Here is a 27,954-nt window from a genome sequence, read left to right as displayed (position 1 = left end):
GAGGAACTCCTGCAGCGATGTCCTGGGGCTGTGATGATTGACCTTCAATCACCACAACCATCTTCCTTTGTGCTAGGTATGACTCCAGCCAGTGGAGAGTCCCCCCCCCCCCCCCCCCGATTCCCATTGACTTCAGTTTTACTAGGGCTCCTTGATGCCACTCTCGATCAAATGCTGCCTTCATGTCAAGGGCAGTCACTCTCACCTCACCTCTAGAATAGCAAACTAATACACAACAAACAGCTTTTCGGCAGTTAATTTTTAAACAGGTGAAGCAAAGTAGTAGCATGGACACCAGTCTACTAAACGCCATCTTAATTTCACACCTCTTCATTCACTATTGTCATTGCATTTTGCGTTCTGGATATTGACAGTCAGCTTTCCTTAGTGTTATATTTTCATCTTTGAAATTAAATAGTTCTTGATATTGTTACAAGAAAAATAGGTTTGATTTTCTTTCCACCCACTGACTATCAATTGAAGGGTAAGTCTACAGCAGGGAAACTTTGATGGACCCTGCTAGATAAAGGTGTTATCGTGCTCTGGTTCAATATGACTATTATTGTACAGTGTGATAATATTGCATTTGAGACTATTTCTTCCTTCTTGACTACTCCTGTAAATCAAATATGTTGAGACTACAGAACAATTGCCACAGTTTCCAGCTAGCTACAGGAAGCAAAACAGTTTCTTTCTGTGAGACCTGTGTCTTATGTGAACTCTCATGGTTAAAGAAAACGCTGATACACTAAACCCATGAAGCCTTAACCTCTTTGGTCATTCATAGCAAGATCATATTGGAAAAACTTGCAAGAAATAACAGAACAGCTGTCACTTGTGTGTGATGGACTTGCAGGTAAACTGTACTGTTGTGTTTTGCACAGGTACTGGCGAACAACATTAGGTATGCAAATTAAATATGCTGACTATGGCAACTATCGATTCTGCTATTCAACCCGTGGGAAACCTGGTAGTAAACCTTCCATTTTGATGTTACATGGATTTTCAGCTCACAAGGACATGTGGCTGTCTGTAGTGAAGGTTAGTTCCTGCTCTAACCATTAATTCTTTCTGTCAATTTGACAAAATATCTAAAAGGTGTTTGCTAATTGATGGGAGCGACCACTGTGTTTATAAATGGTAGCTCCTTTTGTCATTTCATTATTTCCTCATTTTCTCAAATCCCCATTCTCCCTGTGCACTCAGTCACAGTTTATATGAACATATGAACAATGGTGGACAGGAAGAGATCCTCTGATCCATCCAGCCTGATCCCACACAATTGTGATACCTCGTGTATCACAATAAATACACTCTCCGCCCCACCCTAAATACACTCTCCACCCCGCCCTAAATACACTCTCCACCCCACCCTAAATACACTCTCCACCCCACCCTAAATACACTCTCCACCCCACCCTAAATACACTCTCCGCCCCACCCTAAATACACTCTCCGCCCCACCCTAAATACACTCTCCGCCCCACCCTAAATACACTCTCCGCCCCACCCTAAATACACTCTCCGCCCCACCCTAAATACACACTCCGCCCCACCCTAAATACACTCTCCGCCCCACCCTAAATACACTCTCCGCCCCACCCTAAATACACTCTCTGCCCCACCCAAAAGCCATGTGATCTCCTGGGAGAGGCAAAAAAAAAATAATTAAAAACCCAAGCCAATTTGGGGGGAAAAAATCTGGGAAATTCCTCTCTGACCCATCTAGGCGATTGAAACTAGTCCAGGAGATCACCCTGGCCCTGAATTCCCTGCAGTACCTACCTTCTGTAAGAGTGAATTTCCACCCCAGCCAGAAACAGTAACAAGTACTGTGAACAGTTCTGGGCACCACACCGTAGGAAGGATATATTGGCCTTGGAGGGAGTGCAGCGTAGGTTTACCAGAATGATACCCAGGCTCCAAGGGTTAAGTTACGAGGAGAGATTACACAAATTATGGGTGTATTCCCTAGAATTTAGACGGTTAAGGAGTGATTGGATCGAAGATTTCAAGATATTAAGGGGAACAGATAGGGTAAATAGAGAGAAACTATTTCCGCTGGTTGGGGATTCTAGGACTAGGGGGCATAGTCTAAAAATTAGAACTAGACCTTTCAGAAGTGAAATTAGGAAATACTTCTACACATAAAGGGTGGTAGAAGTTTGGAACTCTCTTCCGCAAACGGCAATTCATGCTAAATCAATTGTTAATTTTAAATAGGAGATTGATATCTTTTTGTTAACCAAAGGTATTAAGGGATATGGGCCAAAGGCTGGTATATGGAGTTAGGTCACAGATTAGCCAAGACCTCATTGAATGGCGGAACAGGCTGAAGAGGCTCAATGGCCGACTCCTGTTCCTATGTTCCTAGCTCTCGCTTGAAGGAATTCAGCAAATCAGCATCCACCACCGAACCAGCAGCCAGTTCCAGAGGTCCACTATTCTCTGAGAAATGAATCACCTCCTGACATCTTACCTAGATCTGACCTTATACAATTTAAAATTGTGACCCCTGGTCCTCCCTATACTATTTAATTGGAACAACTGTCAACTGGAACACTATCTATCCCCTTCATCATCTTATAAACCTCAATTAGATTTCCCCAAGTCTACACTTCTCTAAAGTGTCGAGTCCCAACTCATTTAGCCTATCTTGATAACTAAGATGCTTTAAACTGGAAATTATTCTTGTGGCCCTCCTCTGTACCCTTTCCAAAGCATCAACATCACAAGTGAGGCCTGACCAAGATCTTGTACAAGGACTAAATAGCATGGCTTGTCTTATAATAAATTGTCCTATGAATGCACCCCAACACCTTATTCGCTCTAGCTATTGTTTAATGGCATTGCTCTTGAACCTTTAGAGATGTATGCACTAGAACACCCAGATCTCTTTCTTTCTCCACCTTCTTTAATGCTTTTCCCTGAAGTGTGTATCTGTGTTGAGCCTTTGACCTGCCCACATGCATAACACTGTACTTTTCCAAATTAAACATCATTTGCCCAATACCTCAACATATCAAGATCTGCCTGAAACAGTAGAGCATCGTCTACATTCCTAACACCTGCACAGATCTTAGTATCATCTGTAAATTTGCAGATGGTGCCCCCAACACCTACATTTAGATCATTAATAAAAATAGTAAAGAGCAATGGTCCCAACACTGATCCCTGTAGGACACCACTAGTGCCTGGTCTCCAAATAGATCCAAATCCATCTATAACTACTTTCTGCCTACGTCCTTCCAGCCAGTTCTCTATCCAGCTCAGTATATTACCACGAAGACCAGAGGCTTGGATCTTGTGGCATCTCAGTAGACAATGTCTACTGGGCTTCCCTCATCCACCACCTTGGTGACTTCTTCAAAAAATACAATCAAATTTGTAAGACATGACCTTTTTATGAAGCCATGTTGGGTGCCCCTAATATGTCCCTCCCTATCCAAGTAATCATATATTGCATCTCTAATGATTCCTTTAAGCATCTTTCCTATTACTGATGTCAAACTAATTGGTCTACAGTTACCTCAGTCCATCTTGTCACCTTTTTTAAATATTAGCCTCCTTTTAGTCTAAAGGAACCGTCCCAGAGTGCAGTGAGTTATTAAAAATATGGGCTAGGTAGGAAGGTGGTTGTGTAGAGTACAAGCATTGCCTCTCAGTCTGTAAACTTGAATACCAAAAGTTGCGAGTTTAATGGATTTATATGGCTCCACAAATACAAATTAAGCTGTTTTTATATTGATATCAGAGGGGTGCTTGCACTGCAGTTTCCTAAAGCGTAGGTTTCCAGAAACAGTAAGCAAACTCAATGAATTTGTGGATCTGGCAGGTTTAGATGGAGGGGTTGCTGCTAGCTACACAAGATCGGTGCTGCAGGAACCAGCAGCGCTAACACCTCACTGACATCAATGTAAAAGCAGCTTAAGAGAGTTTTGGTTTGATCTCCTTTAATTATGTACTTACTCGGGGAAGTCTGAGATGTTTATTTATTTCACACTCAACCATAAGGATTAGCATCGTATTATGTTTTGATGGTACATAGTTTAAGTTTCAAACAATCCTTCTGATAGAGAAATGTGCAAAAAACCTAAGTATTTCAGACTTGTGTGTGGTATTACACACCAGAGATTACTTGGGGTGACCACGACTCCAAAAGGCAGTAAATATCAAGCTGTCACACCATGTTGTTCAAGGTAAAACTAATCGTCAAATTTATTTAAAAATGAATAATGGCTTTACTCTGTGGAAATTATTGTGTTGGACTGCTGCATGCTCTGTGATCGAGTTTATGTACCATGATGCAGTCCTGTGTCAGTGTAGAGGTGAGTGGTTGGTGCATGCCTTATGGAATGGTAGGTAACAACTGAACATGTTTCATTTCTTCCTCCCATTTCTCCTTTTCTTCTTTCTTGAAGGTGGTGGTTCATGCTGAGGTACAGTTCTGTGGCCACTGGCAGCCATCCAGTGCCTTATACAAGAGGCCATTCTTTAGTGAGTGCCGCCAGGCTGCTGCTGCCCAATTTTATCCTCAACCAATGCGTACAAGTGTCTATTAGAGGGGTCATTGGATTGTGATCAAGATGGGGGAGCATTGGTTGATGTGCCTCCCTCTTCTTACCCAGGGACAGTGAAACCAACTGTACTGCTCCAGCTGAAACCAACTAACACACCACTGATTACAGTTCAAATTTCATATGGCACCAAGCATGTACTTACACTCGATCATTAGGAAACCTTGTTTTCATCTCTCTTTATTGTAATTAATATGCATGAATGGAGGTTTATAGCAAAGATTAAATAAGTATAACCTGTTTAAAAAATCACTGAAGCAGGAGGGAGCAGTATGTAAGATTGGTATCACTGGGTTTGTTGGTGCATGCATCATGGCGCATTGTATAATCTTAGGAAACAGTTGACTAACAGTTTCAGAAATAATACATTTCCACTAAAGCAATAGGCTCTGAAATTCCTTCTTTGCAATGTGAAGTGGGGGGCAAGTATTTTTTTCTGGCCAGCATATTGGGGAGCAAGCCATTCCTGCCAGTTTTCTGCCCCATAATTGACCCCCTCTCCCCAAATATTCTTGCGCATATTTGGCCCTTGCTGCGATCTGCTCGCTGCAACCCCGTGCACCTAAGTAACATATATTAAAATGAGACAATGGCAACATAGCCCCAAATTTCCTCATTTTGCACTTAAAATGCTCTATTGATAAGTTAGAATGAAAAATATAGGGTGCAGCTGTTGCCAGGATCAGTTGAGATTGGCAGACATGAGTTTTTGAACCTGCTGAAAGTTTGAGTCGTGATTACAGCCCCTAGGAATGATGTTTTAGAACAATTCCGTTGGCATTGAGTCTAGACAGCCTTGGACTTGCTTCTGACTGCCTGTGGGAGTGTGAGACCACTGGGGGATTTTGAACACACAGTGAGGCCTTCTCAGGTGTGGGTTTGTTCCCTATGGGCATAGCTTTGTATGTCATTATCATGGTGGAGGAAAAGAGAATGAGGCAGCACTGAAATTGTCAGTTCTTCTTTTGTTCCTCAGATTCCCCCCAGTGGAAAGCATTCCTGAAAAGTGGGACAAAATCGCACATGAGCCATCAGCTACCTGACTGAATTATGTAGCTCCTTACCTCTTGCTCCCCCAGCCTGCAGCTGCAGTCATCAGCCTTGTAAAAGGCTGTACTTTTTAAAGGCTGTGTACTCTAATTTCCAAGCACCCCTAGCACATTACTCCCATTTTACATGAGATTTGTGCTAATCAATTCTCTAAAGGATATACAAATAAACTGAGCCAAGGCATCTGGGTGATGCAACTCTGCAAGTCCAGATGCACCAACGCAAATCTGGTGCAACTCACCACGTGGATTTCCGGGGCTATAATCATCTGTAGCATAAAGTATCTTTTATGTAGTTTCTGTACTAATGAAGAACCAATAAACAGTGTATGTGATATCACTGAGAGTGGTTGAAGTGGGCCAAGACTCTGCCAAATGCCAGTCTAGTTCTTGAACAAAAGTAGCTTAAGATTGTGCATTGTTCTTTCACACAGTTTCTGCCTAAGAACCTGCACCTGATCTGTGTTGACATGCCAGGCCATGAGGGCACAACCCGTACTTGTATAGACGATTACTCCATAGAAGGACAAGTAAATAGGATTCACCAGGTGAGTTATTCTTTTACTGCATCTTTGAACTTTTAGTTACTTGTGTGTCTGAAATTAGAATTTCATCATATCATTGTGGCTTAGCTGAAATGCCAACTTTTCCATGATGCCCTTATTCCTGTGCCTGGCTTTCTGCAGTAGATGAGGGGTGTAATCATTTGCCTCTTGTTGCAAGCATTTGTTGCATAGGTCTGTTTGAATTCCTCCAATATGGGATGTATTTTCATTAACATTTCTGATCTTTGGTTTCTGTCAGCTCTGTTATCCATTTAAAAAAAAAAAAATAGATTTGTTTCTAATATCTCCTGCCATCTTCAGACAGACTGCAAATCAAAATATATTCATGTGCATTATGAGATTCCTTTAAAGTCAATGAAAAATATTCAACTATATAATTAAATCAAGGGCAGAATTCAAACACAGCTTTTATATGAATAGAAGGAAGAAAGGACTTGCATTTATATAGCGCCTTTCACGACTTCAAGATGTCCCAAAACGCTTTACAGCCAATTAAGTACTTTTTAAGTGTAGTCACTGGTGTAATGTAGGGAAACACGGCAGCCAATTTGCGCACAGTAAAGTCACATAAACAGAAATGAGATAAATGACTGTTTTGGTGATGTTTGGATGAGGGAGTACTTCCCCACTCTTCCTTGAATAGTGCCATGGGCTCTTTCACTTCCACCGGAGAGGGCAGATGGCACCTTGATTTGGAAGGTTATTGAAGCCCTTTAAAGTTTCTTTAAAAATCTTTAGAATGATACCAGGGCTTAGAGGGTTAAGTTATGAGGACACGTTCCATAAACTTGGTTTGTATCACCTTGAGGGGTGACCTGATTGCAGTGTTTAAAATGTTGAAAGGCTTCAGTAGGGTAGATATAAAGAAACTATTTCCTCTGGTGGGGAAATCAAGAACAAGGGGTTATAATCTTCAAATTACAGCCAGGCTATTTAAGAACGAAATCAGGAAGCACTTTTTTGCACAAGGGGAAGTAGAAATCTAATTCCTTCTCCCAAAAGGCTGTGGATGCTGAGACAATCAAAGCTCAAGACTGAGCAATAGATTTTTGTTAGGTAATGGTATCGAGGGATATGGAGCGAAGGCGGATAAACTGAGCTGAGGTACAGATCAGCCATGATCTAATTCAATGGCGGAGCATGCTCAAGGGGATGAATGACTTATTCCCTATGTTCCTAAATTGATGCTCTTTTGGTAGCAGTTTTGTATTTCTACTTGTTCCTTTAGTGCTGAATTTGCCCCTTTTATACTGTGTCTTAGACAAGATTTGAACGTACACAGTTACTCAAAGATTAAATGATGATCCATATCGCTAGGCTGATTGGACAGGCTGATCACAACCAAAATTACTTGCTGTCAGAAGAGCCCAGGGACATTACCTTCCGAGGAAAGCTCGGTGACTTAAATGGCACTTAACTTTAATTTTTTTCAAAAATGCTTCTCCCCAGTTTTCTCCCCTCCTTGTCTACGTTGACTGCTTGTCGGGCACCGAGTTGCCTCAAAAGCCAAGTATTCATTATTCATCCATGAGCTTTGACAGTGAATGCTGGCAGATTATTTATTTATTGGAAGAATTACAGCTTAGCTCAATACTATTCTCACACACACACTTCAAGGAGGGCTAGTGACCAGAAGCAAAATTCTTAGCTGATTTCCCCTTCCCTTCCCTAACCCCATGGGTGCTGAGGCTAATTAAGGTTCAGTACTCATGGGTTAGGGAAGGATAACTTGGCCAGGATTGCTGTTCCTAATCACTATCCTGCGACTCTTGCTGGAAGTGTGCGTGTATGGATAACTAGTGAGGACAGTATCTAGGTCAGGGGTGATGTCGCCATGATCAAGTAGCCTACTAACATTCACTGTCAAATATATTCTGCCATGGGATCAGCTAACTCAGCACAGACTGAAGATCAAAGCTGGGGCCCTCCTGGTCTCTACAGTGCATCTAATTCACTGTATAAATCTGCAAAACCATTGGAAGTTATAATTATACTTTTGCTATTGGAATCAAAGTAGAGAGAGAATTAGAAATGCCTGATGTCAAACATTAGTAAAGTTCTAGCTGCAAATGGAATAGACTGCTTACTGAAAATGGATGTGGAAGTCAAGTAGTTGGATTGAGTCTGCCAGAATTTTTAATACTAAATGCTGTTATGGTTTTAGGGAATCTTTCTAAAATGCATTAATACAAGACCCACTTTTGCAACTGTTCAGTGTACAGCTCTGAGCCAGCTCCATCTGCCAACTGCCAGTTGTTAGCACAAAGCTGCAGCCGGGGCCTAATATTCTTAACGTTTCTCAACAGAAGCTTATTACTGTACTTGATTCAAGCATGAAACGCTTGCTGACACAGGGTTTTTAATTAACACTCTGAATAAATGAACATGGGCTCTCATGGTAAATGAGCTTATCTCCATGGTAACTTGTACCTTCCTTTTAACAGAATCAGACCTATTTTGATGTCTTTAATACAATTAATTACTACAGCTAATACTAAACACCTGTTCAGATGTTGACTGTAGCTAGGAGCTACTCTAATGAACTTTTTAATTAAGAAATTACTGTACTATGTGAGCAGAAAACAATGCACAATTATTTACCATATATATGATAGTAAAATCTTCATAATGCTTTAACTTTTTATATAACTGGGCATCATCCGCAAATGCGAAACGGATTGCTCCTGAAGCTCATTAAATTCATAGGCTGATCTCTCCTTTTCAGTAAGACTGCAAAGGATAATCCTTGATTCATAGTCATGTGATGGATTTTCCAAAACAGATAATGTTCTGGAAGCTTCCAGTAAATTTAAAAAGGAAATGCACTGAATTGCCATGTGTATTCTGTACTCATTCAAATTCTTTTTCTAGAATATTGTGGCTTAGAAATTGTGCGAATTTACTTTGCAGAAGGGCTTGTTGATCTGCCCTATATGTAAAAGCCACAGTATATTTATATTTATTCCATAGATGTAGAAGCAGAGGCATGGTTGTCTATTTAAAAACTGTTATTCAGGTCACATGCTTGTTTCTGAAGACAGAGTCTGAGGATCGAGGTCAACTTGGTTGAGCTGAACTGTAAACCTTGAATATTTGTTTTCTCTCTTTTTCCAGTTTGTTGAATGCATTGGTTTGAATAGGAAACCATTCCACCTGATTGGCACATCAATGGGTGGTAATGTTGCTGGTGTTTATGCTGCTCGGCACCCAACGGACATCTGTGGCCTAACTCTCATCTGTCCTGCAGGTAGATTCTTACTGACTCCGAACTTCAGTTTAAGACAGTGGAACACTGACCGATACAAAAGCAAAATACTGCGGATGCTGGAAATCTGAAATAAAAACACAAAATGCTGGAAATACTCAGCAGGTCAGGCAGCGTCTGTGGCGAGAGAAACAGAGTTAACGTTTCGGGTCGACGACCTTTCATCAGAACACTCGCCTATGATGTTTTGTCATTTTCATGATTCATGACCAAATTCTCGCAGCATTATATTAAGGCAGGGGTTAACCTTTGCACCTTATGCTTCCAGCAAAAGGCTGCCTAATACTTTTGCCATACTCTCATAATACCAGGCATTTAGCGCTTACTGGTAGTTAATATTGGAACTTGACAAATGTAACGGTCGTTAATTGAATTTGATTAGCGAGCACACCACAGAGTGAGCTGGTAACGGAATGTCTTTGGAACAGAGTGAAAACAGGAATTTAGCTAGAGTGGGTAGAAGGTGCAGAGTAGTTTAATTGAAATTTAAGCAGATAACAATATAAACTTAACTAATATTTACATTAAGAATGGCAGCACAGGAAGGAACAGTGATGTGCGGTTCAACAACTTATATTTATATAGCACCTTTAACGTAATAAAACATCGCAAGGCGCTCCACACAAGCGTTATCAAAAAATATATTTTTTTAACACTGAGCCATATAAGGAGATGTTAGGGCAGATGACCTTGGTTGAAGAGGTAGGTTTTAAGGAGCGTCTTAAAGGAGGAAAGAGAAGTGGAGAGATTTAGGAAGTGAATTCCAGAGCTTAGGATCTAGGCAGCTGAAGGCACGACTGGCAATGGTGGAGCATTTAAAATCAATGTTCAAAAGGCCCGAATAGGCAGCACGCAGAGGTCATGGGGGATTATAGGGCTGGAGGAGATTACAGAGATAAGGAGGGGCCAAGCCATGGAGGGATTTGAAAACAAGGATGAGAATTTTAAAATCGAGGCATTGCTTAACTGGGAGCCAAAGTAGGTCAGCGAGCACAGGGGAGATGGGTGAGCGGGACTTGGAGCAAGTTAGCATACGGGCGGCAGAGCTTTGGGTGATCTCAAGTTTATCGAGGGTGAAACTAGGGAGGCCGGTCAGGAGTGCATTAGAATAGTCAAGTCTAGAGGTGATAAAGGCATGAATGAGGGTTTCAACAGCAGATAAGTTGAGGTAAGGGCAAAGATGGGCGATATTACAGAGGTGGAAATGGGCAGTCTTAGTGATAGAACGGATATGAAGTAGGAAGCTCAATTCGTGATGAAATATGACACCAAGGTTGCGAACAGACTTGGTCAGCCTTGGAGAGTTGCCAGGGAGAGAGATCGAATGAGTGGAAAGGGAACGGAGTTTGTGGCGTGAACCGAAGACCATGGCTTCGGTCTTCCCGATATTTAATTGGAGGAAATTTCTACTCATCCAGTGCTGGATGTTGGACAAGCAGTCTGATAGTATAGAGATGGTGGAGGGTTCGAGAGAGATAGAGCTGGGTATCATCAGCGTACATGTGAAAACTCACGTCGTGTTGCCAGATAATGTTACCGAAGGGCAGCATGTAGATGAGAAATAGGAGGGGGCCAAGGATAGATCCTTGGGGGACACCAGAGGTGACAGTGCGGGATCGGGAAGAGAAGCCATTGCAGGTGATTCAATGGTTACAGCTGGAAAGATAGGAATGAAACCAGGCGAGTGCAGTCCCATCCACCTGGACGACGAATGGAGAGGTGGCGGAGCAGAATTTTGTGGTCAATCGTGTCAAAGGCGATAGTTTGCAAGGACAGAGAGGGTCAAGGGTTGGTTTTTTGAGGAGAGTGGTGATGACTGCAGATTTGAAGGAAAGTGGGACAATACTGGAGAAGAGAGAACCGTTAACAATATCGGCTAACATGAGAGCCAGGAAGGAAAGTTGGGTTGTCAGCAATTTAGTAGGAATAGGGTCGAGAGAGCAGGAGGTGGGTCTCATTGATGAGATGAGCTTTGAAAGGGCAAGAGGGGAGATAGGAGAGAAATGAGAGAAATATGCAAATTTAAGGTTAGGGCAGGGGGAAACCGAAGAAGGAAGTAAGGTCCGGTGGGCCAGAGGAAGGAAAGGAATTGAAAGCAGAAGAGTTGAACGGATGTTGTCGATCTTTCTAATAAAGAAGTCCACAAGCTCCTCGCATTTATTGTTGGAGGTGAGGGAGGAGGAGGCAGGGCAGTGTGGTTTGAGAAGACAGTTAGTGGTGGAGAAGAGAAGCTTGGTGTTATTTTTGCCGTCTTGGATGATCTTAGAATAGTGGTCGGTTTTAGTGATAGAGAGCAGGACTTGTATGATATAGTGCTTTATATGATCTAGCCAAATCTGGTGATGGATGATTAGACCAGTTGTCCGCCAAAGACATTCAAGTCTGCATCCCTTGGACTTAAGGGAGCGGAGATGAGGGATATACCAGGGGAACGACTAGGGTGAGGCTAGGTTCCTGCAGGATTTGGGGGTTTTGAGTAGATGTTAACTCCGACAATCACATCTGCGCGAAATGTCTCCAACTGAGATTACTCGAGCTCATGATCGCCGAACTTGACGCAGATTTGGAAACAATCCGACACCTCGGAGAAAGAGAGGTTTCTGGAGCAAGAATTTCCGAGGGCAGTCATCTTATTGAGAGATACCAGTGGCAGAGGAAAAACAAGTGACTAACAACAGGTCAGGAAAAGTGAGGAGGAACGACCCAATATCTAGGCCCCGGTGTGTTTATATTGCAGAACTGATGTGTTAAGTCCTCGGGTTTCACCTCTTTAGATTGTGGAGTAGAATTTAGATCAACGCTTATGAAACGACATGTGCGCAGTTGTCTGCAGTCATGACCACAACTTTACAGCAACTGTGCACGTTTCATCTTGTACAAAAACAGTAGCTTCCCAGTCATAATTACAACTTTAAATTCCTGGCCGTGGATTTTCCTTTTATATCAAGAACGTTTATGCAGGCCAGCAAAGCAAAAACACTGTCACTGTCCTGTGCTGGGAACTGAAAGCTCATTCCAAAAACAGCTAGAACAAAATTTTCGGCACATAGCATCCCGCACTAGCAGCGGCACCCATTTATATTTGCTGCTAATAGCTTAAGGAGAAACCACTTCTTGAAATGGTCCTCCATTCAGTCAGTAGCACTGGTGCCCCCTTTCTCTGGCGATAGCACACAGCAATGAGTCAAAGGGTATAATTCATGCTGACTAGTTGTTATACTAGAACAGCCAGGCTGCCTGAGCGATTGAATTTCAGTCATTTGTCCTCGGGACTGTTAGACTGAAGTCATTCTTCTTGTAACATCCTGGCACTGTCAGTGCAAGAGTGTTATCTTTCCTTAGGCTACAGTGGAAAATCAGTAACGGAAACTGTAAAATCAGGCAGCTGTGCCACCTAGCTTATTGTAGTATCTGTTTTTGTTTCTGTACTGTATTCCAAGAGCTTTGTAGCAGAGTGTGCTTTGTAGCTGGCAAAGGATCATGAAAATAATGAAAAGAAAAAAATGTAACCGAGCAGGCAGATAAAGTGCCAACTAATTTTAAATGGTTTAAATTTTAAGGTGACATTTGAGATTTAATGAAGGTTATTGTAGCTCACATGAATCCAGTGCACATGATCCATTTTATCTGACTTTGCCTCGGGCCTATACTGCAGCAGATTGGGAGCAATCAAGCTGTACAAAACATGCATTAACGCATTGAAGTCCTCTGTTGACTGGAATTGTATTCTTTTTCATAGGGAGAGTCCAAAGCTATGATGAATCCTCATTCACAGGGCATTAACTCATGATTCACTAGAAATTGAGTCTGCAAAACCCAACTAGACCATGACCTCAGAGTGATTGTTTGACATGTAGCTGTTTCATTTTAATGAGGAGAAATCTTTCTTTCTGGGTGTAGGTCTGCACTATCCCAATGAAAGTAAATTTGTGAAAGAACTGAAGACACTGGAGCAGACAGGAGATGTTAGCAGCGTCCCCCTAATTCCATCTACCCCTGAGGAGATGGAAGAGATGTTGAAGCTTTGTTCCTATGTCCGCTTCAAAGTACCTCAGCAGGTATGTTAACAGGCAGTTTTTAGCCTAATCCCTATTTTGAGGGGTGTCGTGTGGGATTCCCGATGGCTCCAAACCACGCCAGGTTAGAGCAGGCGGGGCCGCCTGGTTGAAAGACTTGGAGGGGTCGCGATGTCGGTGTTCAGGTGAGTGATGGGCGCATAAGTGCAAAGGTAAGTGTGTTTGGTGTGTCTAAAGTGTGTAAAGAAGTTTAAATTATCTGTACTTACCTTTAACAGCCTTTCTTCCTCTAGGTTTCGGGAGTCCATCACTCAGCCGGCACTGAAAGCAAAATGGCTGCAGTCTGTCAAAAGTGACAGCCTTCAGCTTTCATTGCCGGTGAGACTTCTAACTGAGTCTGTGTAGAAGGACTCGGGTTAGAAGTCAGACTGTCAGTGTTTGACAGCTTCAAACAGCTGTGAAACACTGATATTTCATCTGTCAAGACCTCTTGACAGATGAAATTTCAGTCTGTGACGTCACCTGTTGCCGGGTGGCCCTTAATTGGCCTGCTGAGCCCGCTGAGTGGGCTCAACAAGGTCAATCAAGGGAAAATCGCGTGGATTGGCCGGACGTCGATGTAGGCGGGACTAAAACCCGAAAGTTGTAGTCCAGCCTCCTTCCCGACTGCTGAATGAAAATCGACCCCTTTTTGGGTGAAGCTCTAGACACACGCTCAGCTGACATCAACTATATGTTCTCTCTACCAAGAAATGTTCCCACCGACAACGGAGGTCAAAATCCTTTCTATTCCTCAATACCAGCTGAGTACTGTAGACCAACTCTCAGTTGCACATAATTAAAATATTGGCCTGTACCAAGACTACATTGATCCTGAAGGGTATAATAAACCATCTCAGTTATAGTTTTAGTATTATTTGTATTCTTGCGAATTTGATCTGCCGAAACAGGACACTCTTCATATGCCACATCTCCACACCTGGGCCGTTGCAAGCACACTTGTCGCCGCTGCACTTTCTTTTTTTTAATAAACAGCAAGGAAGCAATTATTTGACAGAAAGCAGGAGGAACACAGCTGACCTGATTTCCTTCTCTAAAGTGGCTGAACGCACTGGCACCATCAATTATGACTGGACATGTTGCAGGGGGATCTCTGTGCCATGAATCACTCTGACCCATCTGCCACACTGCAAATAGCTCTATATGGAGCTCCACACAGTCACCCTGTAACCAGGATTTAAAAAAAATAAAACATTTTTAAAGAGAACATGGAGTTGTGTCATGGATAAGGTTTAGAATTGATAATACATCCCTATAGTTACATTTGCCTTTCATTTCTGTTGCACATCCTAAGGTTTCCTGTGGTGTTACTCAATGGTCATTTTGGGTCTGCAGCATTGTGGTGATGTTTAGCTGTTGAGAGGTTGTTGTGTTCAATCAGGCCTGTCCTTTTTAAAGTTAATGTCCAGGTACTCTCTGTGGGGTATATCCTGAGGTCATAAATGGCATATCCTGAGTTTAACGAGAGGCTTATTGGGAGAGAAGTGCCTGCACATATCAGCTGCTTATAAATTCCTGGCACCTGGGCTTGGGGAGAGGCCAAGTCATCAAGGTCAGAAAGATAGCAGGAAATGTTGGTTCTCTTTTCCGCCTTTTTAAAACAAAAATACTTTTAAGCCTGCCGTTTGAAGTGACATGTCACTGATGTGTTGGAGATGTAAGACTTTTATTCATTTTTATGTATATGTAAAAAAAAAAAATTTAATCTGCACGCAATTTCTCTACCCAGGGCTTTTATTAAAAAATGTAATACCTAAAATGAATGAAAATATAATAACAATCAGCCACTGATTTACCCTTCACCCATAATCATGGAATCTGATCTATAAATACCACGAGTACACCTCCAATACAGTGTAGTAATAATTGAACTTTTCAATAATTTGCCCCAATTAACACATTATATGTCCAATAAAAATTGATTTTTTTCAGAGTTTAGAGGGTATCACCACATTACACAAAATCTCCACTTCGTAAGTTGGGATAAAACAGCATATCCTCTGACTCACTGAGCAATGCCATGGGAGATCTGCCAGTGTTATAGAAAAGTAAATTATCACTCGGAACTAAAAAGCGGTGTTAGAACTAATAAAGTGGAGGTTTTGTGTAAGGTGGTGTTCCCCTCTTTGAACTCTGAAAAAATCCATTGTAATTGAACAAAAACACAAATATGTGCCCGTAAGAAGTGAACCAATTGAAGACAATGGCCTGACTCTGGTTTTGCTTTAATCTAACAATCTGCAAAGAACCTTTTATTTAATTAAAGAAACTATAAAAATAGTGATGTGAAAACAATCTTTATCAAAGTACCTCTGAAGAACAGGATAGGTATTGACCACTAAAGGAAACTGTTGTCCACGATCATTGTGGCTGTAAATAGAAAGGAAGTGTGTGCTGATAAGATTACAGAATCGGTGTCTTAAAATTAGACACTATCGCCTTTAGCGAGTCATTAAATGAGGCAAAGACCATTCCAAATTTGTTTACTGTTCCAAATCGATCATAGTAGCCCCATCCTGGTGATTAAATAACAACAGCTTTAGTCTATATAGTACCTATTGCATCTTAATGTGTCCCAGCAGCCAACCTTAGTGAATCTGGCAATTTTACCTTGGGATAAAAACAGAAAATGCTGGAACACTCTAAGTCAGGCAGCATCTGTGGAGAGAGAAACAGAGTTAGGGTTTCAGGTCGATCACCTTTTCCTGTGAAGAGGGAAACCGAGTTAACGTTTACTTTGGGGTTGTGAGACCCACTCTCGGGAGCTGGTAGCTTTAGCATGGGTCTTGTGCAATATAAATACAAATACTTCCTTTGCTGACCTTGATGATCTGGCCTCTGTTTATGGTGGTGTTGGAAAAGCTGACTATATAATAGAAGAAAGTAGCGGGGTGTGCAGAATGTGTAATGTCTGAATTGGACCACATGTAACTTCAATGGGTTCAGTTTCAATCTCCTAGTTTCAGATTTCAATTTGGTTCCTATCCTAGTTAGTCACGTTATTTTATATCCTTAAAGGAATACTCCAGGAAAAGGGCCAAAAATAAATGGCCTTAGTAAAGAAAGAAAAGGAAACTTGCATTTATATAGCACCTGATCACACCTCAAGTGTCTCAAAATGCTTCACACACAATCAAATACCTTTGAGCTGCAGTGACTGTTGTTAAAGAAAAAGAAAGACTTACATTTATATAGCGCCTTTCACGACCACCGGACGTCTCAAAGCGCTTTACAGCCAATGGAGTACTTTTTGAAGTGTAGTCACTGTTGTACTGTGGGAAACGCGGCAGCCAATTTGCGCACAGCAAGCTCCCACAAACAGCAATGTGATAATGGCCAGGTAATCTGTTTTTGTTATGTTGGTTGAGGGATAAATATTGGCCAGGACACTGGGGATAACTCCCCTGCTCTTCTTCGAAATAGTGCCATGGGATCTTTTACGTCCACCTGAGAGGTGACCTCGGTTTAATGTCTCCTCCGAAAGACGGCACCTCCGACAGGTTTCCTTAGTGCTACACTAACAGCCATTTTGCATAGAGCAAGATCTCACAAACAGGAATGAGATGAATTACCAGTGAATCTGTTTATGGTGGTATTGGTTATGGGTGGAATGTTGGTCAAGAGAAACTCCCTGCTCTTTGAATACATCGTGGGATCTTTAACATCCATCAGAATAGGCACAGTTTAACATCTCATCTGAATCATAGAATGGTTGCAGCACAGAAGGAGGCCATTCGGCTCGTCGAGCCCGTGCCGGCTCTCTGCAAGAGCACTTCAGCTCGTCCCACTCCCCCGCCCTTTCCCCATAGCCCTGCAAAAAAATTTCCATCAGCTACTTATCCAATTCCCTTTTGAAAGCCACGATTGAGTCTGCCTCCACCATCCTTTACATCCTTAAAGGAATACTCCAAGAAAAGGGCCAAAAATAAATGGCCTTCGTAAAGAAAGAAAAGAACACTTGCATTTATATAATGATGGCACCTCCAACATGCAGCACTCCTGCAGTACCACACTGGAGTGTCAACCTTAGATTATGTTCTTAAGTCCTAGACTCAAGCTTGAATCATTGTACACTCGTCTCGGAGTCAGAATCAGCTGAGGCAAACTGACACCAAGTGATGGCTGCATTCCTGATTGGGGCACTATCACTTAACAAATTTGCAATGGTAAGTGCTGAAATGTGATTTTTCTCAACCTTGGTTCCCATAACCCCTTCCCATCTCCTCACTAAAAAAAATTCAATTATCCAATCATTTGAATTCAGCAGTAAAGTGAGAATTTAGTCAAGAATTTGAAATATCAGATATTTTGAATTAAGTGAAGCAGGCAGAATGTACTGCATTTTTCAGGTATTACTAGTGCTGCAAGCCTAACACCTTCTGAAAGGGGAGGCCCATTCAATCATGTTCTCTAACCATGGACGGATGGATATGGCAGCTTGAATGCACTCAAGCGTCTCACTTTTTCCAAGTGTCAGTTTGACTAAGTGGCAGTGCTCTTGTTTCAGTCAGAAGATTATGGGCTAAAGCCTGACTATAGGACTTAAGTACCTAATCTGAGCTAAGACTTCAGGGCAGCACTGAGGAAGTACTGCATTGTCAGAATATATTATAGATGTAAAATATCCCATGGCAGTATTTGAAGAAAAACAGGGATATATCCTGGCCAACATTCCTCCCACATTAACTCATTGCTTTTTGTGGGACTTTTTAGTTGTTGTGTTTGCCTACATAACAGTGAGTACTCTATAATAAGTAATTCTTTGGCTGTGAAGTGCTGTGAAATTTCCTGTGGACATGAAAATCACTATATTAATGCAAGTTCTTTTTCCTTCTCTACTCCCATCCTCAAAGGAACCATTTCATGTCCTTTCAGGGCCTCCCCAGACACCAAAGACTGAAATTGGCAACTATGCTTTATGGGGAATCGGTAGTTCAAACCCACAGCCCATCACGGTGGCCTAGTGGTTAGCACTGTTGCCTCACAGCGCCAGGGACCCGGGTTCAAATCCGGCCTCGGGTGACTGTGTGGAGTTTGCACATTCTCCTCGTGTTTGCGTGGGTTTTCTCCGGGTGCTCCGGTTTCCTCCCACAGTCCAAAGATGTGCGGGTTAGGTTGATTGGCCATGATAAAAATTGGCCCTTAGTGTTAGGGGGGATTAAATATGTGGGGTTACGAGGATAGGGCTTGGGTGGGATGGCTGTCGGTGTAGGGACCGAGTGCTAGGGTTTGGATGATCAGCCATGATCTCGTTGAATGGCGGAGCAGGCTCGAAGGGCCGAATGGCCTACTCCTGCTCCTATCTTCTATGTTTCTATCACTGTGACACTATATAACATGCACTTGTACATTTTTCTTCTATCCTGTCTCGGATGTATTAATACAATTTGTATGTCTGTTGGTTCACCTAATGAGTGAACAAATGATGCCATCAACTCCTTCAGTGAAAATTATGAAACCACATAAATAATCGCCAATTTCTGAAATCTCTGGAATTACAATTGTCAGGTTGTAAAATGGACATGTATCTAATAACTTGCTTAAATATAAAACTAAAAGTAAATTGGATCTCCACTAGGATGCAATCTTAACTGTGGAATGTACATTCCGTCAAATGTGATTAAACCTATTAACCTTGTGTCTTTCTTAGATTCTTCAGGGTCTTGTAGATGTTCGACTGCCTCACAATGACTTTTACCGTGAACGTGAGTAAGACAGTTTTATTTTAATATATGTGTAGCTCTTTACTATAAATTAGTCAATTTGAATCTACGACTGCTCAAGATTAGTGGAGAAGACGGGGTTCTGGGGCGGTTTTCTTTGGGAGATATTTGTCAGGACACTGGTGCTATTCCTGATTCTTGGTGATTAGTGCCATAGTATACTCTTTGTCCATCAGGACAGGTATCCACGCTTTCATTGTAACATCTTATCCAAAAGGTGGCACTTTCAATAACATTGCCCGTTAACACTGAGTAAGTATTATCCACTACACACTTAGAAGGTGCTCTCGAGCCACTTCCATGCGCTGGCCCCTTCTGGCCTATGCAGCTTCAGGTGGGTGAGCAGCAGCCTGGCGCTCCTGTTGCTGCTGCTGCTGCTGCTGTTGTTCCTGGTTCTGCTGGTGCCACGGCTGGTGTTTGAGCTCATCTAATGCCCAGAAGGGAAGGAAATAAATGGCTCCCACGCTTCTGGTATATGCCTCCGTTGAGGAAGCGCTGAGTGAAGGTGGCAAGCGGGGTTTCCCAGGAGGTTACACTGGAGAAGTGTGTGAGGCTCCAACCTTCCACAGGTGTGGTTAAGCCTGGTAAAAGTTGCCCCAGGCCTGAAACAACAAAGTCCTGCCACCTGCAAATGATGACTGATCAAATCTCCTCTTTAATGGTTGACCTGCAGCTGATAGTCAGCAAGCCAATAGTGCTCACGCCAGGTTTCACAGGCGTGATCCCCACCAGGCGTGTTTTACGTGGGAAATGCAAGGGCCTGTTGAAATGGGATTATAAAGGCCAATTATTGCTGATTAAGGGCCTTAAAGACCAGTCCCGCCTGTTGGAGGCGGGACTGATTCGGGACCATCAGACACGCCTGGGTTAAAATGGCTCGGGGTCGGGAACCCGGCGGGGGTGGGTCCTGGCCCCCAGTTTGTGTGATTTTTAACCCCCCACACGCCTCAAAGCCCGCCTCCCCGGCTGAGTTAAAATCGACCCCATAGAGTCATAACGGCACAGAAGGAGGCCATTCAGCCCAGAGTCCGTGCCGGCTTCCTGCAGAGCAATCCAGTCAGTCCCATTCCCCCGCTCTATCCCCATAGCCCTGCAAGTTTATTTCCCTCAAGTGCCTATCCAGTCTCCCCTTGAAAACATTGAGTGTCTCCGCTTCCACCACTTCCGTCGGCAGCGAGTTCCAGGTCCTCCCCACTCACTGCGTAAACAAGTTTTTCTCCTCATCCCCCTGAATCTCTTGCCCAAAACCTTAAATATGTGTCCCCTAGTCCTTGTACCATCAACTAGTGGATACAACCTTTCCCCGTCTAGCCTATCCAAACCTGTCCTGATCTTGAACACCTCTATTAAATCGTCCCTCAACTTCCTTTGCTCTAATGAAATCAAATCCAGCTTTTCCAACCTGTCCTTATAGCTAAGATCCCCCATCCCCAGAACCATTCTGGTAAATCTCCTCTGCACCCTCTCAAGGGCCTTCACATCCTTCCTAAAGTGTGGTGACCAGAACTGGACGCAATACTCCAGTTGTGGCCTAAATGATTTATGTCCATATATAAACCAAAAGTGAAAGCAGAGTTCTTGCATAGAATGTACAGCACAGAAACAGGCCATTCGGCCCAACTGGTCCATGCTGGTGTTTATGCTCCACACGAGCCTCCTCCTACCTCTCTTCATCAAACTCTATCAGCATAACCTATACTTTTCTCCTTCATGTGTTTATCTAGCTTTACCTTCCCCTTCTAGTTCTTGGTTTCATTAAACATATAAATAATTTAATGAAGTAATCTCTGTGTGACTATGTATTTATAGGTGGAAGCTAAAATAAAGCTATATAAATATACTAATGTTCCATTCATTCTAACGGAGAAAACTGTCCTATCCTTCAAGCTTAAAAGTGTAAGTATTGATTACATATTGGATAGCTGTGATGTTTGGAAATTACACCACTGGGTGATGACAGCCCTATAATACTTCTTGCATGCTATTGTCAAGACCAGTGTTTTGGCCCACTTATTAGCATCGCAAAGTAGGGTCTTCAACATTTTCCAAACAAACCCCAGAAACAGTTACATACAGAAGAATAATTTTATAATAAATGGTAACCGTGGCACAGGTAAGCAACACCAAAGTTTCACCTCTTTCTCCTGACTGAACTTTCCAGGTTTCGCCTTGCATATAGGGGTAGGAGTTGCAGCTCCACTTTCCCACAGCCCAGCCTCTCAAGATTATTACATTAGACAATAACATTTTTCATTTTGTCCTCCAATGTTCCCGCTAATTTCCTGTCCTTACTCCTCTTCTACTCATGCCTGTGACTCCTGTTAGGATATGGTTTGCTGAGCGTGTCCAAATGGCCGTTCTTCATTTGTGAGCCTGGGCAGTCAGTGTCAGCGGGTCATATGTGCTAATCGTCACTACTGCCCCAGCTGTTATTACAACCTCTATTATTGTGGACCCATCTCTCTGGTAGCCTAATGTGCACCTATGAAAATTGCTATTGCCAGATAGCTGGGTTAAGAAAATGGGTCAGTGGCAAAAAAGAGTGGGTCATTTTGATGTCTCTTGAAGCTGGCGATGCAGAATAAAATTTCCAAATGTTTGCATTGTTGCCTCCTTCTGATTTAAAAGAATGTACGTACAGTATATGGGGTTGTTATTGAAGTGAATGAACATAACGTCCTGCTGAGTTTCTAGTAATTCTCTGTAGCTTTTGTTGGTGGTCTTTTTCACAGATTTATGTTGCGTAGGTAAGGCATAAACCCACAACATCGGTGTTCAGTGGTAAAAACACTGAACTAACAGCAGGAGTTAAGAGCAAGATGTTAATAGGAATGAAGTTGGAAAATGTCAAATTAATCTTTCAGTGCTGAATTTTCTGTCATTAAACAAATGAATAATTATTAATTGATAACTCATGCATTATTTATAGTTGAAGTAAAGTGCTACAGTTATGTTCTCTCCTATTCTTTAGTTTTTCGTGTAAAACAATGGATAATGATGGTATGTGACAAATACCTCACTTAAGTGCCCAACCTTCGTGTGTAAGCCTGGGTATTGTGTCGTTATGCGATTTGACTGTGTGGGCCACCACAGCTTAGCCTGATTCTGTCCTCCCCTGACATCCGCACTGATCACAGGTCATTGGATAGCAATCAGGAGCAAGGACCCTGTGGCTAATTTTTCTCCTATCCAGCCCGGGGTTATTGAGGCCAGCTATAGTGCCCCTATTTTCATCCCAGCTGAGATTATTAACTCTGCAAACACCAGGAATCAAACCTGGGAAGAATGTATTGCTTTTATATGCAGTTTATGCATTTACTCCATCTTGTGGCTGTTGTGTGCAGAGCACTAACCCTTGCTGTTGCTGATGTGTTTAGCAGCATTACTTCATCATGTTTTAAAAGCAAGTCTAAATTAAGAGATGCACCACTTAAGTTATGTATGTTTTTTGTGATGGATAGGACTGTAATTTTGTCCGAGTAAACTTTTGGAAAATCATGAATTAGTCATTGTAAAAATGTCAAGTCATGGCAATCATAGTAAAAAAAAATCATAGTTAAAAAAAACATAGTCACGGTTTTCTGGTAACTAAACTACCTTTTATTTTGCTGTATTTCTCTCACTCACTCTCTTCAAGTCTGTTCACTCTCCTACTTCATTCACTCATTCATCGCTTATTTGTTGAGAGGAACTTTGAACTTCAGCAGGGCATAAAACAGGTGGTATTGGATTGGCCGCTCATGACACAACCTGCCTCATTTTCCTTTTTATTGAAGGCTTCTTCAGCAGCACTTCCCAAATCCATGACCTCCACCAGCTGGAAAGATAAGGGCAGCAGGTGCATGGGAACACCGTCATCTTCAAATTCCCCTCCAAGTCACACACCATCCTCACTTGGACATATATTGTCGTCGCTGGGTCAAAATCTGGAATTTCTCCCTAACAGCACTGTGGAAGCACCTTCACCACGCAGACTGCAGCGGTTCAAGAAGGCCCACCACTACCTTTTCAAAGGGCAGCAAGGCAATAAATGGCGTCCTTTCCAGTGATGCCCACATCCCAAAATTATATATATTTTAAACTATGACTTAATCATTGCCATATACAAAGTTATCATTGCCTCTTTGCTCTTTTGGCCTTTTTCATGGCTTTATCTACATCTGCAGTCATGCTTTTAGCTAATTATGTATTTGAACCCCATGGGGTTTTTGTTCATCTACACCTTGCAGCATCTTTTAATTGACTATATACTTCCATTCTCTGTATTAAACTATATCTGTTGTCTGTCTGACCTTCTACTGACAAGTCTAGGTCTTCCGAAAATCTTTTTATATTTCACCTTGCTATTTGCCAAAATCCTACATTTGTGTTACGAGCAAATTTGGATATTGTGCTTCTTATGCCCCAAGTCCATCCTATTGAGAACTAAAGTAGACCCAACGCTATAAACCTTGGGGTAGATTACTTCTGACTCTTCTCTAATCCAGGCAACATCCATTAACTCTAACCCTTTGTACTCTGTCCATCAACCAACTTTCTATCCATGCTGCTACATTGGTCCATACTTTGCTTTGGCAGGGCATCTAATGATGTCTGCTGTTAGTTAGACTTGCCCTTGCCCGTATAGGTTTTTAAATTTTTTGCGTGGCAAGTTGCTAAAATTGCAAGCTGATAACATCGCAGCGAGGGAAACCGGGCATCTGGGACCTGAGTGAACAGGGAAAGCAACTGTATATCTCCTTAACCAATCAGATTGAAGGATTGTGGAATTAACAGCGCAAGGACTGAGAAGTGTAAATTAGAGTGGGTGAATTCAATGTCAGATCGGGTACAGAAAGTGAAATAGAGTGTTGTATCCGTGTGTTAATGGAGACACGGAATGCAGGAGTAGGTTTCACAGGTGTTTACTGAACAAAGTCTGGAGGTGAACTAACAGATACAAGACACTATACAGGCTTATATAGCCCGAGTGGCCACTACCGGCATTACAGTATACAGGGGCTCTTAAAGGCACATACACCACAGAGAGGGAAAGAAAGGATTAAGAGAGAGAGAGTAAAAAGAGACAAAGAAAAAGTAAAAAAAACTTTACATTTAAAATTTAACATTTTTAAATCTCCAACATCAATTAAAACCTGAAGTAATAAGACTCCACACTGGTAATTGTTAATTTTCAGTGCCAGTGAGGTTCATTGGCAGTATTTAACACTTAGCACATTGTTAAAAGAATCTTTGACAACCAATCCAGGCTTAATTATATATGCGCGGATCTTAAATGGCTCCAAAACAGGCTCCTTGCGTAGACCAGCCCTAACTTTCTGTGGCATGTTTAATTCGTATCTACGAGCTAAAACAACAACTTCACGCCATTCAAAGCATTTCACTGGTGAGCCAGACAGTGAGATGGCGTTTTCGCGAAGCTAACAGTGGAGCGGCGCATCTCAGACAGCAACTTTTGGATTTCTACGTTTAACCTCGCATCTGCCCTCGCAAGAATTTGCTGTAGCATTTGCGCATAAATAACGGTGAGCGCCATCAGCATTGCCATTATTTTGGCAAATTATGGCCCTTTGCCCTTTATATCATACACCTGAATTTTTGTAACCAGCCTTCTTATCAAATGAGGCGCAATACAGTTTTGAATGTTGCCATCAAAAAGCATTTTTAATCTATGATAGAAAAAAGCCCTTATTACTTTGTTTAAAAATCTTGCAGTTAAGTTTCTAATTTGTGACTTTTTCAATTCTATCTCCTGTGACTATGGATAGTGTTTCTGGAAATAGTTGGAGAAAACTCGAGACACACTTTGCAGGAAAACATGAACCTAATCACCGCTCCGACTCAGGTCATTTGGGGAAAGCAGGACCAGGTAAAATCTGTAATTATTATTTTTATGTTCGATTGCAGTTTAAATTACTGGCCTAATAACATATTGACAGCTAAAGAGTCTCTTATTGAAACTTGCTGTTCGTTACTTGAATTTGTGACTTAAATTCTAGTGCAGAAATTATTGGACCTATTTTTCTTAGAAGGAAAGAACTTGCATTTCGATAGCAGTTTTCACAACCTCGAGATGTTCCAAAGGGAAGTGTGCAGCCAATTTGTGCATAGCAAGGTCCCAGAAACAGCAGTGCGATTAAAAAGCCAGACAATCTGTTTTAGTGATGTTGGTTGAGGGATAAATGTTGGCCAGGACACCGGGAGAACTCTTCTGCTCCTCTTCAAATAATGCCATGGGAACATTTAAATCCACCTGTGAGGGCAGATGGGGCCTCGGTTTAATGTCTCATCCGAAAGACAGCACCTCCGACAGCGCAGCACTTTCTCCGTACTGCACTGAAATATCAGCCTAGATTACGTGCTCAAGCCTTTGGAGTGGGGCTTGAACCCATGACTTTATAAGAGGTGAGAATACTACCACTGAACCAATGCTGACACCACTTGATAATATCATCAGTCAAACAAATAATGATGAGGAATATTACTCGGAACCCAACCATGACATCATTAACGGATAAATCCACTTTTTTTTGCTCCAATTATATTCTCCTCCTCTCCTGAAGGAAGTGACTCCTCCTGGGGTACAATTCCATAGGTACCAGCATTCCTCTGATACCACAGCCACGTGGTCGTACTATCATTATGATCCTAGACAGTGCAGGTAGAATAGGGATCCTGTGGCAGAATCGATTTAAGAGTCGGTGCAGTAGCATAAAATTGACGGCATATATTTAGGATTTGAATTTTTTTTGTGTAATATTTAAATAAGAGATCTATCACTTTCTATTAATAATTTAGAATGGGGATTTCATTTAATGTAGTGACCTAAAGATTCCTGTTCTTTGTCCTTCTTGTGACTAGGTACTGGATGTTTCTGGAGCTGGCGTCCTTGTTGATAACATTCCTGGCTGTAGAGTGGATCTCTTGGAAAACTGTGGCCATTCTGTGGTGATGGAGCGGCCCCGCAAAAGTGCTAAAATTATCCTGGAGTTTTCAGCTTCTCTGCAAAACACAAGATCAGAAAGCAATAAGAAATTAGCCTAACATTTATAAATGAAAGCTGTATTGCTTTGGATTGCAAATAAAATGTGATGCTGTAATAATTCCCCAGGAAACACTGACTGGACTGAATGCTGATGCCCCTGATTTATATCTATTAAGAGCGTTAGTTAACAATGTTTGGTGGTGCATTCAAATTACATAAACAAGATTTTGAAAGACTCGGAGCATTGCCAGCAAATAAAAGCATGCAGTATATAAAGAGTAACCCAAATCACAGAAAAGCACTGTTCTTTACCAGATTTCCCCCACTATGTCAAATCTTCATTTTAGCAATTTTTGTTTTGCTATTTAATGGCAATAACAATGCAAGCAATGCAATATTTCCCAATTTTTCAGTTCAAGGCTAGTTTCATAAAATGCACAAAGCATTACCATAATTTATTAAATGTGTCATTTATATTTTACAAGTTAAAATTATTAATGTTATTTTTGACTGCTTGGTACTTACTTTTAAATCTGTAGAAGGTGGTTACACAGCTTATGTGGATAGTAGTAACTCTTTCAACGATGATGTTGTGGGGGGGTGTCACTTGCTATCAATACTGTTTCGTGGAGATTTTCTTGTAGTTTTGATAGGGAATTGCATTCGTGTGGCTATTCGTTTGTAACAATGTATCATTCTAAAAATTTCTCTATAAAACAGTTGCTAAAAGTCACTACAATAACATGTTCAAACATCGTGCACAATATCATCTGCTTTAACAGAGACAACAGAAGCTGGGGAAGAAATTATATTAACTTCAGAACATTTATTTGAATTGATAACAAATTGACTGGTTCAATTTAATATTTAAAAAATAAATCAGTATTGGGCAAAGATTTCTTTAAGTGGATTAAACAACAGAAAACACAAGATATATCTTCAAGAATAGAAGCCTTTTCTTAGTAAATTTTAATCTTACAGATAAATTTTTAATGTAAAGTATGTTACTAATAAGTAAGACGCTGCTTTGTCCAACATGGATCTGCTTTAGTTCATTGTCTAGACTTTTTTCCCCCTCTGTTATTCAGCTCAACTGAGATGACTGTAGAGTTTCAAATAGCTTTCATTTCACAGTAATGTTGTGTACAATTACAGTCTGAAGTGCATCCTTGTAAATTGGAAAGTTGCAGCACTGCACAAATAGGCTATGGCTGTTTTCAGAAATTAATATGTCCTGGTTATTATCTCGTTAATCTATCAATGAATTATGAATTCTGTGAATTCTATTAATGTTATTGTAATGATTATACTTAATGAAATATTTGTAATGCATAAATATTCCGATGCCAGACAATCTTAATTTTTTTTTAAAAATTGTGGAACTAAGTTCAATTGTTCTAGCAGCAGTCAAGTGCTGGATCCCATTTGGGGTTGAGGGGAACACATGCATTTTAATCATACTCGTAACGGTCAGTTGAGTTTGTCTGTAGTCATTGGGCAAGTTGCACTAACTGTTGAATTATGACTGTGGCGTGTTGTATTTCCAAAGAGAGGTTATACGAGCAGCACCCATCGTGCTTCATTCCAGCATGCCTCTGGTTAGCAATTGATGGTGGTGGAGACATTCACAGTCCCGACCCTCTTGGATGAAGCAGTAGGTGTGATACTGAATTGGATATAATTGGAAGAAATATGGTTTACTGTGGATACTGT

At 41.6% G+C, this 27,954-nt stretch overlaps 1 protein-coding gene across 4 annotated transcripts in view; it reads left to right on the top strand.

Moving 5' to 3' along the window:
* Positions 1–27,577, top strand: part of LOC147111071 (monoacylglycerol lipase abhd6-A-like) — an 87,405-nt gene extending 59,828 nt beyond the window's left edge. For all 4 annotated transcript variants that reach the window (XM_086001560.1, XM_086001561.1, XM_086001559.1 and 1 more), the window contains 7 exons: positions 885–1,041; positions 6,061–6,174; positions 9,307–9,439; positions 13,358–13,515; positions 19,184–19,238; positions 25,025–25,125; positions 26,118–27,577. In XM_086001560.1, coding sequence (XP_085857686.1) covers positions 885–1,041; positions 6,061–6,174; positions 9,307–9,439; positions 13,358–13,515; positions 19,184–19,238; positions 25,025–25,125; positions 26,118–26,300 — 901 coding nt within the window. In that variant the 3' untranslated portion in view covers positions 26,301–27,577. The remainder of the gene's footprint in view (positions 1–884; positions 1,042–6,060; positions 6,175–9,306; positions 9,440–13,357; positions 13,516–19,183; positions 19,239–25,024; positions 25,126–26,117) is intronic.
* The last annotated feature ends 377 nt before the right edge of the window (positions 27,578–27,954 follow it).

Source organism: Somniosus microcephalus, chromosome 11 (genome assembly GCF_052327205.1).
Source record: "Somniosus microcephalus isolate GS21.2 chromosome 11, FLI_Smic_1.0, whole genome shotgun sequence".
Lineage (NCBI taxonomy): Eukaryota > Metazoa > Chordata > Chondrichthyes > Squaliformes > Somniosidae > Somniosus > Somniosus microcephalus.
Note: the sequence above shows the minus strand (reverse complement) of the source record. Positions and strands in the feature narration are given on the sequence as shown.